The sequence below is a fragment of the Procambarus clarkii genome, chromosome 84, assembly GCF_040958095.1.
Source record: "Procambarus clarkii isolate CNS0578487 chromosome 84, FALCON_Pclarkii_2.0, whole genome shotgun sequence".
NCBI classification, from domain to species: domain Eukaryota; kingdom Metazoa; phylum Arthropoda; class Malacostraca; order Decapoda; family Cambaridae; genus Procambarus; species Procambarus clarkii.
The window spans coordinates 23,291,393-23,305,087 of record NC_091233.1 but is presented as its reverse complement, the minus strand read 5'-3'; the positions used below and the strand labels follow the sequence as shown (position 1 = coordinate 23,305,087).

At 43.5% G+C, this 13,695-nt stretch overlaps 1 protein-coding gene across 1 annotated transcript in view; it reads left to right on the top strand.

The window, feature by feature from the left end:
• The window catches only part of NaCP60E (Na channel protein 60E), a 595,756-nt gene that overhangs the window by 349,335 nt on the left and 232,726 nt on the right, over positions 1 to 13,695 (top strand). The window contains exon 22 of the mRNA XM_069316634.1: positions 7,103 to 7,236. Within this exon, the coding sequence (XP_069172735.1) occupies positions 7,103 to 7,236 (134 nt within the window). The remainder of the gene's footprint in view (positions 1 to 7,102; positions 7,237 to 13,695) is intronic.

Below are 13,695 nucleotides of genomic sequence, written 5' to 3'. Positions count from 1 at the left end.
TCGATGGTAATCCGTTCCCAGAGACAGATCGTAAGTCGAAATATCGTAAGTCAAAGCGATTTTTCCCATAAGAAATAAAGGGAATTGAATTAATCCGTTTCCCACCCTCCAAAATATTAACTTACAAATACATTTTATACTAAATACAATGTTTTTTTTCTAACTACAATAAAGTGCATATGTTTATCTTACCTTTATGGAGGACTCATGATGCATATGGAAGATGGTGAGGAGGGGGGAGGAGGAGAGGTGTTACTGTTTGGAAGGGAAGTCCCCTTCCATTATAACGTCAGGCAGTGATGATTTCTCTGGGGCACACTCTCTCCTACGTTTTGCCTGCATACCACTAGGACCTGGTTGTGATTCACTGCTTGTTTGTCTCACTAAAAACGCTTCCAGAGATTTTTGTTTTTCCATGTGTTTTAGCACTATCGCTCTCTTTGGACACCAATCATGTCCATTTTTTTCTCTTGAGTCCTAGCCGTGGACAAGACTCGTGTCTACTACAAAAATATTTGTATAAAATTCCTTTTTTATCCGATCGACCTCGAGATAGTTTCAAAATAAGCGCTTTTAGAATGCGCACAATTTGATATCAAAATGAAAGATGCAACATGAAACTTGATGTCAGAACACTTGAAATATTATAAATATGCTTTTGGGTCTAAATTTTAAATTTTAAAATATTTGTTGAAATTCTATTTATTGTGCTATTATTATGGGACTATTTTTAAAATGAGCACCTTTATATTGCAAACAATTTGATACTAAAACGAGCGATGTAACATGAAAATTGATGTCAGAACACTGGAAAGATATAAATAATTTTGATGATGAGTGTCCAAAATTAAAATATTTGTTAAAATTTCAGTTATTGCTCTATTATTATGAGACTAATTTTAAAATGTGCACCTTTATTTTGCGAACAATTTGATACCAAAGCGAGCGATGTAACATGAAAATTGATGTTATCAAACTGAACGAGTATACACATTAGGTTGCGGTGTGCAAATTGGTACTCATTCACGGGAAATTTTAGGCTTGTTGCGGGGAGTCTTACCAGACTTTTGGACATTATATGCATATACATATGCAGGGAATTTAATTGCAAACACAATGATTCCAAAAAGAACGATGTAGCATGAGAATTAAGGTGAGAAAACTAAAACGAGTATACACATTTTACTGATTTTGTGTGCTCATGGGTAACTTTTCCGACTTTAGGCTTTGCTGTGGGGAGTCTTGCCAGGCTTTTGGACATTATATGCATATACATCTGCAGGGAATTTAATTGCGAACACAATGATACCAAAACAAACGATGTAGCACAAGAATTAAGGTGAGAAAACTGAAACGAATATACCATTTAGGCGTCGCCGCACGCTTGCCCGCACCATTAGCCCCATGACGTCAAAGTCTGTGGTGCGCGCGATACTGTTTATTTTTGTCTGTAGTGAGGCATCACAGTGTCATTAAAAAGGTTAAGGCAACGGCCTACTGCATCGTGATTTGGGCGAGTCGTTTTAGCAAAAGTTTGCAATTCTTCCCATGCTGCACACATTTTCTTAATTAATGAGGAAGGGACATTCTGTACTGCCTCCTCCTCCCCTGAAGAAATTTCCTCAGCTGTCTCTTGTTGCTGTTCCTTGTGAAGTTCTTCAGTGGTCAGTTCTTCGCTGTGTTTCTCCACCAGCTCGCAACACACAACACTCAGAAAACTATGAATGCCACTTCTTTTTCTAAATTTCTCAAACCATCCCCTGCTCACCTTAAACTCTTTCACATTTGCATCACTCATTCCAGGGGTTTTCTTTTAAAGGTCTTCATGCAATTTCCTTGCTTTTTCACAAATGATGGCCTCTGAAACTCTATCACCTGCTAACTCTTTGCTGTGTATCCAAATTAATAATAACTGTTCAACATCCTCAAGTGTTTGTGTTCTATGTTTCATGATAATTGATACGGCTTTTGCCACTTTAGCACTCATAATGTCCTTTTTCTTAGCCAATATGGTGGATATTGTTGACTGAGATTTGTTGTACTGCCTAGCTAGTTCAACAACCCGCACACCATGTTCATATTTACGAATGATCTCTTGTTTTTGCTCTATGGTCATCCTTACATGAGTTTTCATATGTTGAACCTTAACACTGACTTTCTTGGGACCCATGGCATGATATATAATAATTACTTCTATGTTCAAAGAGCAAAAAATTACCACAAAAACGGAATTTCTTATAGGCGTGATTGTCACTAAGCGGGCAGCTGTAGTAAACTGAGGCAGGTCGGCCTGCATGACCGGGAACCACGCGCTCGGTCGACCCAAACGTGTACCAACAAGTATCGTTAGTCGACGACACCATCGTATGTCGAGTCGCATTTTTCGATCAAATTTACATAGTAACTCGAAATTATCATAAGTCGGGGGAATCATAAGTCGAGGTGCCATTGTATTCTAATGTGATGAAAATGAAGATCATGTACTATTCTGATAGAATAATAACATTAAATAAACAATTGGTGATAGTTCATATTTTTTTATTCTAAATTGAAAATCTGAAGTTTTCAATATTCAATTTTAAAATTAATTTTGATTCTCTTGTTTTTCAAGTTACGCTGTGATCATTTAGACAAAGTTGGAGCATTTGCCTAGTTGATTATGCCAAAAAAATTAGGTGTTTGTGCAAGTTTTAAAAACCTATGTTAAATTATTTTGTCAAATCATATCTGTATGTATTGCGCAGTCTAAGGTTTAAAAAATAAAAATTTTTGGGAATATTATTTCAAACTTAGAATTTCATGTGAAATATATTAAAAGTAAAATATTATTTGACCCTTAACCCTCAAACTGCTAGGGGCCCAAATGGAATTCACACACACACAGGTGCAACAAAAAAAAAAAAAAATAAAAAAAATTCTTTTGTCTTATAGAAGTGTTCATTTTTGTTCCCTGATCACGGAAAAAATAACAAAAAAATCGTAGGTGGCATATTTTAGCCGCAATAAGGTAGGGAAGTGTGGCATAAAAGGGGCGTTGACAGAGCCTTCGCCAGACGAGGTCTACTCCGCTCGAGCTGTCAGGCGGCAGTTGCCACAAATATATTATTACGTAATTATTTCAATATCTCCGATTGATTTTTTCTTAGTTTTTTTGCAGTAATATTATTCCATACAGTGAATTGTGGTATATTTATATAATAAAATGTGTGAACCATCGCTGTACTCAAAATTATGGTGTGCATATTAGTGATTCAATTATTATGTTCATAAAACAATAAACAAATAGTTTTGCTGTTGTTACACTATATACACAGGTTATATATAAGTATCTGCATGTTTTGTTCACCATAATGAACTACTAAGGTAGTCTTGTGAGTCAAAAAGCAATGAGGAGTGACCGCCACACACCAGCGAGCCACTCACTGCCACTCCCTCCCTCAACACCACCTCACTCGCCCTCATTCTCCTCCCATAATACTGTTTTTGCATTTATTCACTATACACAGACGTTATATATACGTATTTACATGTTTTGCTCACCATACCTGTACATCTAAGCTTGTATGGTGAGTAAAAGCACAAAGACGTAGCTACTCACACAGTCAGCTGATCGGCGGCCGCCCTCAAGGCCAGACGCACTAATATTCTCCTCCAACAGTATTGTTTGTGGTGTTATTACACTATATACACACATTATATATAAGTATCTACCTGTTTGATTCACCATACCTGTACAAATAACCTGGTATGGTGCCCAAAGACCATAGTGCCCATCAGTAAACAACATGACAAGTCATGCAGACAACGCTGCTGTTATCATACTCTATACGCACGTTATATATAAGTAGCTACATTTGTGTTCACCATAGTCAACCACTATAAGCTGGTATGGTGAGTGCAGTCAATAAATGGTGGCCACACACAGTCAGAAGACATCGCCACCACCCTCCCTCCCACAGCCTTACTCCTCCCTCCATGGAGCACAGCGCTAAATATCACCACAATCCTGCTATTATCAGAATCCTGGTCAGTTTTATCACAGTCAGGGGGCTTCAGTAATACTATCACTGCTAAATAATAGCAGTATCATATATATTATGGCATTTGTAGGCGATGCTGTGGTCACAAGCTGAACAGCGGTGCTGTGAGCTCGTGCTGCGTGCGCCAGCCTTGGTGGCTTGCTCAATACTGATGCTCTTAACACCCAAGAATGTTGGCCTGGATTTTTTTCTAGGTGGCATCTGGCAACTATCGGTTGTGGCTGTACTATAGCTGCCCCTATCCCAGGCGGGGCGTTTAAATTATAGCGCTAGACACGAAATCATATATATATGATGTGCGCAGTTTCAATTTTGTCACTGATATCATATATATATGATTTGCGCGGTTTAAGGGTTAAAGTGCAGCTATGATCAAAGTTACCTTTATATCTGTGAAAAAAACAAAATATCTGAAATCATACATTTGTTTACAAAAAGTTAGAAAAAATCAAAGTAATTTGTGTTTTGTGCACGCAAGTAGAGTGCCGAGTCTGGTGATCATTTGGTCCATGGGCTGTGGTTATGTAAATCTACTGACAAAATTATTGATGGAGAGCTCCTCTGGTAGTGTTAGGGGATTTATATTCTTGTTGTTTCACTTTCGTTTACACAATGTGTGTAATAACTCAATTTATTTACATATAATTGACAGAAAGAATAATTGAATACTGTATATAAGTCTTCAGTGTAATATCTACACGTATAGTTGTTTGTAAATGTGTTCTTGGTACAACTCAAAGGAAGTTTCTTGCAACTCATTATTTTACTGTTATTCTGTCTGGTAATGTCTTCCAGAAATTGATTCAAACAATGGCAGAAACTCCAAATTGCCATTTACGATAATCGCATTGCTGGTGGTTCAAGATAATCTTATCTATAGTAAGCAATTGAGAATGATACTAGATTTTTTCATGGGTTTAGGTTAACTCCATTATATCTACAGTATATCGACGTATTATAAACATGTATACAACATGGATTTGTTAGAAACAGATCCTGCCTTACAAACTTGCTCACATTTATTTTATTTATTTATTTATATATTAATTTATTTATTTATTTATATATTTATTTATTTATATACAAGAAGGTTTAACGGGTTTATAAAAGTACATAGCATTGATGTTTTTACATACTTGTAAAGCCACTAACATGCATAGTATTTCGGGCAGGTCGTTAATCTAACAGATAATTTTAAGTCGGTAATTTGTAGCAAAATTGAAAAAAGTTAACAGGTACATTGTAAGATTGGCACGTTTTTGGAAACGGTAATCACCTCCTCAGACAAGTGCCTTTCGTAGAATGTAGTATACATGAATTTTGCTAAAGCTTTCGACTAGGTATCACATGAAAGACTGGCAAGGAAATTTTAGGCCCATGGAATAAATGGTAAAATATTAGAATGGATAAAACAATGGTTGAAGGAAAGAAAACAAAGGGTCATGGTAAATAGACACAAATTTCACTGGAGAAATGTGATAGTGGGATGCCACAGGAGTCCATTTTGTGACCTACCCTTTTTGTCATATACATCAATGACATAAATGAGAATATTACAAATGACATCATCAAATTTCCAGACAACACAAAGCTTTATGGTAAAGAGGGAAATGATAATGATATTGATGCCTTACAAAGGTTTCAAAAATCTACATGAACTCCACAAATGGTCAGAAGACTTACAAATGCTTTTTAATATTGACAAATGCAAGACCATGCATGTGGGGCATAACAACCCATGCCATGACTACCAAACTATTAGCATTACATTACAGCAGATTGATAAAGAAAAGGACCTTGGTGAGTGAGTGCAGCAGTCAGAAAAGCTAACCAAACTCAAGGATAATTAAACATACTTTTGACTATAATGAAAAGAAGATAATGGTTCAACTGTATAAATCTCTGGTGCAATTAATCATTTGGATTACTGTATCCAAGCATGGAGACGTTATTTTCAGAAGGACAGCTGCTCTGGAGAAGGTGCAACATTGGGCAGCAAAAGTCATTCCAAGGCTGTCATCTCCCGTATCAGGAACACTTGAAGGCCATAGGGCTATCAACACTGCAAACCTAGAATGACTGGGATCTCATTGAAACGTTTAAAATACTGCACAAGTTAGAGGATGTCGATCCGGATATTTTCTTCAGAAGGTCAGATGTAACACAAACAAGGAGCAACGGTTTCAAGCTCAACAAGCCACAATGTAGGACTGAGAACAGGAGATGCCTTTTCACCCAGAGGGTTATTAATCCATGGGACTACCAACCTGCCGAAACCGTAGCTGCCAAAACTGTGTTGAGTTTTAAAATATACCTAGAAAAGATCATCAAGGCAAATGACGAAACCTTCGACAAGCTGCCGGCTTCCTGTCCTTGTCGAAGTCACTAGGGTTAGTGTCCCTCAGGTAAATCAGGTAAATAACATTTGTATAAAAGCCTGGTGGAGATAACTTTAACATTTGAAGATAACCTCTATACCCCAAGGATCAACATATGACGATAACTGCCCTTAAAAGGTTAAAATTAATATTATTATAATCTGTATGTTGATGCATGAAAAAATGATCAACTCTGAAAATTCTCGATAAGTTATGTATAAAAGTATGAATATAAACTTCTTTCTGAAATATTTTCTTCTTATTAAAGTATGTATTAAATTGTGTATAATTATTGCTCTTCCTAATTCAGAGATATATTTAAACATGTTTGTCCAAAAAATAATTGTAAAAGCACTTACGAAGCAGTATACTCTGGCTGATATGTGCATTTAAAGGGAGCAAAATTATTTTTGATGACTTTTTTGTGATATTGATATTTTAGACTGCTGGTAAATTTATTTTAATAAAATTATTGTATGCAATGTTTATTAAGAGTTAGTATTAGTTGAAGAGATGGATAAAGAATGTCAAATTTACTAATGGTAGGAAAATGCTAATAAATTAGTTTGGCCACCATTCTTGGTTAAATATAATTTGACTACTCAGCACTGCTTTTCTAAGTTTCTTTAAAGATACTGATATGAGATTCATTATTACTTAGCCTTACTCTTTTTCTCATTACAGATTTGAGATCTCCATTTTTGTATTGATCTTCCTAAATATGGTGACGATGGCCATCGAGCACTATCATCAGTCACGTACAATTGCCTTTACACTGGAGGTCTTCAATGCCCTTTTCACCACCATCTTTGGCCTAGGTGCGAGTTCTCTAATATAAATTGTTTGGTTTCATATGTAATTTAACCACTGCACTGCACAAAGCACCTTAAGTCACTCTGAGGGTTGTGTAATTTTTTTTTAATTAAGCTTTATTTTAAGTTTTTCTGTGGGGAGCCCTTATGGCTTCCTGGAGCTTATCGGGCTAATGTACTTTATATTAGAATGGGACATTAGCTATGGAGTTCAGACCTACCAGGGACCAGAGCTGGAACCTGGCACCTTGAGAGAGATTTCAGGGAGCAATGGCCCTGGAAATTCCCCCTGTGGTTGGGGGGGTTTTCCTTATCTGCCATCGACTAGGGTTAGGCACCCAGAAAGGTAGGCATAACAAAACAAACCCCACATGGTAAGAACTTAAAACAAAAAATGGAACAGAGGTAGAAACTCCCTACAATCCCAAGGAAACAAGCAAACGCCACACTTTACTGCTGCACCGTTTGTCTGCGCAGCCCTCCCCTCCCCTCCCCTCACCGAGAGGAGGAGGGGGAAGCCCCGGACCTCACCGTGCCAGCTGCCTAGCACTCCAGTTCATTAGCTAATGTCAACTGGGACAGACACTTCTCTGGCCTCGGTTTCCTAGGCGGTGTTTGCTTTCGTGCGCTCACTGCCAAGTTTTGTGTTGTGCGGTGGCCAGGTGTTCCTCATCAGTACAGGAGCTGCATGCGCTTAGGGACTTCCTTCCCTAACTGCCCTGTGAGTACTGCCACTGTGTGAAGGGGTTATCTTCCCTGAGACGTTCGGGAACCATTCCCTTAGAGGTTCTTGCTGCTCGGCATTTGCCTTGCCCTTGGGACCAGCTGGGGCTTGGGGCCCTTGTTTGGCCTTGGGTAGGGACTGAAATTGTGCTGGTTAAGACGACAAGGTGTTGCGCGACCTGCTACCTATGCGGCGTCCGGTTTCTGTTGCCTCTGGGGACGGTGTACTTCTGTGGGGTTTTTGTTTTGTTTTTATTTTAATTTGCCTGGTACGGGTCTGCCTAGTTTGGCTATAGTTCCACTGGTAGTGTTTGGTGGCCCTCTGCTAGGCCCTCGTGATTGTACATATCACAGGGGTTTTTAGTGTTGGCATCTACCCCTTGTTAGTTTTGGGTGTTAACCCGTTAGCGACACCTTTCCTGGGCTTCCCGTAACAGTCAGCCTACGGGCCATGGAAAACCCTGTCGGGGCTCAGTGGACCACGGGATGTGTCTTCTGGGTTTCATCCCGCCTTGTGCGGGTTCGTTGGTTGCTGTGCTCTTGTCTCAGGGTGACAGTCGCCTATTTTGCCTCCGTCATGTTGCCTATTGGGTCAATGACACCTTGACCCAGAGTCTTATGAATTGGTTGGGGATGGAGGTTTTCGAGCCTGATCCTCCTGCCAAGGCTCCTGGATATTACCAGCGGCCCTTTCTTTGCTGCCTTTCCTCTGGACTCTTCCTTTTCTTTAAGGGCAAAGGGGTGTGGAAGACGGCTCTGCCCTGGGGCCTCTGTTGCGGGTTCCCGGGGCTGTGGGGAGATGCCTGCTAGCAATTCTGGGGCTGTTTATCCCTGCCTGGGTTTTCTGCTTCTGGGCGGGGTTTTTTGTCCCTCTCATCTGCTTGCTTCCCACATTTGCTGGCGTGTTTTCGGATTTATTGCGTCAGTTACGGCTCTTTGTTCTGGTGGCCATTTTTTTTCTGCGGGTTTACCCGCTTGGCCACCAGGGCGGCACAGTGGTTTGTTCATATGTGCCTGGGTGTATGAGCTCGCATTTTGGGCGAGTTTTTCACCTCCTTCAGGGGGTTTTATCTTTCTATTGTTGTTTCTCTGTTCTTTCCAGAGTGTTCTGCCCTTCTGTTCCTCTGGGAACGCTTTGGTGTTGTTTTTTTACAACGGTTTTTGCATTTTCTGTCTGGGTCTGGGCCCAGGTGTTTGGGCTCAGTGTCCCTGTCTGTTTATGGTTGTTCCCACACCTTGTCTCTCGGTTTTCGGTCCATTTTGGCCGTTTCCTTGGGGGTTCTGTCTGGGTGCTGTGCTTTGCCCTTTCTGTGGTGTATGTCTGCCGGCAAATGTGGTGGTTTGGGCTCCCCCGGGTTCGATTCCGGGTTCCTTTGGGTTCTTTGGTTTCATTCCAGAGGTTTCTTCCTCTTGGGCCCCCCTTTGTGGGTTCGGAGGGGCTTTTCGTTACCTCGTGTGTGACCTAGTTCTGCCTTCTGGGGTTCCGGGGTCTTCCTGGCTTGCAGGTTGATCTTTTCTGGTCTTGGTGCATGTTGTGGTTGTGCTGGGGCCTTGGATTTTTGTTGCCGAGGTAGGCTTTTTGGCACAGTTTTGGTGCTCTTTTGGTACCTTCTTCGTCTGGCCGGCGCGGTGCTCTCTGCCCACCGGTTGGCGGCTTGTCTTTTTTCATTTTTTATTTATTTTATTTTCATGTGTATGTGTGTATATATGTGTATATATATCTCTGTGTATATGGACATATATATCTGTGTATATGTACATGTGCATTTTCTTTCGGAAGGGTATTCGTTCCTTTCACTGTTGACGGGGTTCTGTGAGGGACAGCTTGCTCTGTTGGCTCTTGCTTGGTCCCACAGTTCATGGGGGTTTTTGGTTGTCGTCCGGCCTCTGGTGGCGTCGAGCGACTCCTCCCCTTTTGGGGTGTTCGGGGCTGGCGGGGTGGCCTTCTTCCTCTGACCTTCTTCATGTCATTTGGGGTGGGTACGTTTGGACGTGGTCGATCCGCCCCATCCCTCTGGGTTCCCGCCTGTTCAATGCTGTCACGGGCCTTCGCGGATCTGCGATTCTTCTGGGTTTGTTCAGTCTGTGTCCTGGATTCTTTGCCCCTCTTCAGAAGACTGTTGTCTCTGGTCCTGCTTCTGTTGAGGCCGGGTGCCTGGATGGTGCCCCTGGACCTCTGGGTCACTTCTTGGCACTTTCCTCTCCAGGGTTCCGGGACTGGCACAGGTAGTGGTGGAGCTTCAGGTTTGCCACTTTGGTTGCTTCCCCTAGTTTGTACTTGGCACTTGGTGTATTTATGCATCTTTACCGGATCTTGGTGACCTGTCTACGTCTGCTCGGGATTCGGTTTCTGGCCTACCTCGATGCCTGGCTGGTGTGGGCTCTCAGTCGGTCCTCTTGCCTCTTCTCTGCTCGCCAGGGGTGTGGTTCTTTTCAGATTGCTGGGTTTGGGTTCCTGGTGAACTGGAGGATGTTTCATCTGGTTCCATCCCGGGTTCAGACCTGGCTGGGTCTTGTTTCGGACTCTTGGACCGCTTCTTTGTCTCTCCCTCCAAAGGCGTTGCTGCGGCTGTGGTCCCACCCTTGGCTGTTTCTAAGGGGGTTCCTGGGTTACTCGGCAGTTGCTCGAGCGGCTGTGCGAGAGTCTGTACTTCGCCGTGCTGGTCTACCCGCCGGGTTGAGTTTGACTTCAGCATTTGTTTTAGTTCGGGGACGCCCCTTCCACCTCTCTCGCGATTGTTGGGTTCGTCCTTCGGGGACCTTGTGTTGGTGCTATGTTGCCTGCTTCCTCTTTGTGGTTTTCGGAGTTCCGTGCCTTGGCGCCTCCCCGAGCTTTCGCTCAATGTGCTCACGGATGGGTCTTCTCTCGGCTGGAGCTTAGTGACCAGTGCTCACCAGGGCGGCTGGGAACGGTAAGGTCCGTTCTTCCGTCGGGCTCACAGCATGGTTCGGGAGTTCGCGGCTGTCTGGTTTGCACTTCGGACATGACCGTGCAGTCTCCGTGGTGTAGTGGTAAGACACTCGCCTGGCGTTCCGCGAGCGCTATGTCATGGGTTCGTATCCTGGCCGGGGAGGATTTACTGGGCGCAATTCCTTAACTCTAGCCTCTGTTTAACGCAACAGTAAAATGTGTACTTGGATGAAAAAACGATTCTTCACGGCAGGGGATCGTATTCCAGGGACCATAGGATTAAGGACTTGCCTGAAATGCTACGCGTACTAGTGGCTGTACAAGAATGTAACAACTCTTGTATATATCTCAAAAAAAAAAAAAAAAAAAATGACCCGAAATGCACTTTGCATTTCGGGTCACTCTGGACTCTCCCTTCCGGCTCCATTCGGACTGTTCTCAGGTGGTTCACTTAAGGAACCGCGAGGGTTTTCTTCGGTCCATGCCTCTGAGGTTGATCCCTTCGAGTGGCTCGTCTGTTGGATTTTCGGGGTTTGGCTCTCCGTGCGGTTCATGTCCAGGGAGTGTCCAATGTCCTGGCAGATGGCCTGTCTCGGTTCATTTCTGTGTTCACGGATTGGCCGGTCGTCGCCGTCTCATTTTCTTGGCTCTGCCGGACGTACGGATTCCCGGATGTGGACGTCTTCATGTTGGTGTAGTCTCGGTGTTTCCCATTCTATATGGCGTCCTTTCCTGCCTGCGAGGCATTCGCGGTGGATGCCTTTCGGCAGGACTTGTCGAGGTGGAGTTACCTGTACCTCTTCCCCCAGTCCAGCTATTGCTTTGGGTTCTAGCTCGTTGGATGCCTTCCCAGGGAGAGTAGTCCTCGTGGCCCAGTGATAGCCAGCCCAGTTTTGTTTTCTGACGCTGCTTGATAGGTGTCCAAACGCAGGGCATTTCCTGTGGTTCCGCCTCTTTTGGCAGGTCGTACCGGTCCGGTACGTGGCTGATTCGGCCTTCTCCTTGGCTCTTCGCGTCTGGTCTTTTGATGCGGGTGTATCACCATCTTTATGGTGATCAGGTGGTTTCGTTGAGGGTGTCCCACCTGCGAGCTTCGTCTCGGCGACAGTATATAGTTATCTGGCATTTTTTTTCGCCTTTTTTCATACTCTTTGTAGCTTGTCTTCTCTTTCGCATTGGGTTGTCTTGTCCTTTCGTTGTTGTTTCAGGACTGTTATTTGATATTTCTTACTGTCTCTGCATTTTGTGCGGTGCTGGCAGAGCCGCTCCGGCTTGCAACGGGGTGGAAAGCACATCCACCCCATTCCGTACGCTTTCTCTTGGTTTGTTTCCCCTCCGGCCTGCTCATGCACCGCCTGAGCCATCCTGGCCCTTGGTCAGGGTGCTCTCTCATCTTTCCTCTCCTCAGTTTGTGGTTGCCCCTTCGGTTCAAGATTGTTTTTCAAAGGTCATATTTTTGTTCGCCTTGGCCTCTACGGGTCAGGTAGCTTCCAGCTCTCCTCTGGCGCAGAGGTTTCCTGCTCTTTTGGTACTGGTGGTAGGTTTGTACATTTACAGTCTTCTCCGTTTTTCTGGTGAAGGCCGAGATAGCTGCCTTCTGGAAGGGTCCTTAGGTTATTGATGCTTGATTGGTTCGGCCGGGGGTGCGTCATGTGTTATCCGGTTGCGGCTCTTTGCCGTTACCTGCGTGCTAGAGATGCGCTTTGGGTTTATCCGGTTTCCCTCATTCCCTGTTCCAGGGCTCGGGTCTCCCAGGTCATCCGCAGGGTTCTTAAGTCTACCAGCCTGCTGTCTATCCTTGCACCCGTGCTGTTCAGACGATTTGCAGCTTTTGTTGCCGTGTTTGTTTTGTCTTGGCAAACATGTCTTGGGCTCAATTCGGGCGCAGGGATTTGGGGGTCGCAGAGGTTCCTGGCTGCCCGTTATTTTGTGAGCGTGTCTGCTCCTGGGTGTTCCTGTGGTGTTTATGGGTCTCAGGTTGCTGCCTGTTGTCTCGACTTCGCGTTGCTTAGTTTGTGGCAGCTGCCTCCCAGGTCAGCCTTTTTTTTCCTTCTCTTTGGGTATGTAGCTCCGGGGAGCCGTAGGGGCTCCCCACAGGAAACCAGCGTTGAATGTAATAAAACACCATTTTCTGGGTAAGCCTCGGAGGCTCCTTGGCAAGCCTCCCTCCCACCGGTCGGCGGTTTTTCACGTTGGTTGTAGCTTAGCTTCCGAACTGCAGTGCTTGGCAGCTGTTGCGGTGAACTCTGGGCCCCCTTCCCTCTCCAGGGGAGGGGAGGGCTGCGTGGATGAGCGGCGCAGCAGTAAAATGTGATGTTTGCTTGTTTCCTTGGGATTGTAGGGAGTTTCTACCTCTCTGTTCGGTTTTTTGTTTTAGTTTCTTACCATGTGTGGTTTGTTTTGTTATGCCTATCTTTCTGGGGTGCCTAACCTTGGTTGATGGCAGATAAGAAAAAACCCAACCACAGGCGGGTTTTCCAGGGCCATTGCTCCTTGAAACCTCTCTGAAGAGGCCAGGTTCCGGCTCTGGTCCCTGGTAGGTCTGAACATCATAGCTAATGTCCTGGTCTAATAAAAAGTACATTAGCCCAATATGCTCCAGGGAGCCTCTGGGGCTCACCCAGAAAATGGTGTTTCATTACATTCAGCACTGGTTTTTTAATGTTTTCATTGCTCTTTGGGGATTTTAAATGAAAATGATTGAGCTTGGAAACATTTTTGACATTAACATTATCTGAACATTTTATATAACCAACAAAAATATGTCATTAATTGCACCATGAAATTTTTGCCAAAAACAGGTGTGCAGTGCAGGGGTTAAAATCAAGTGA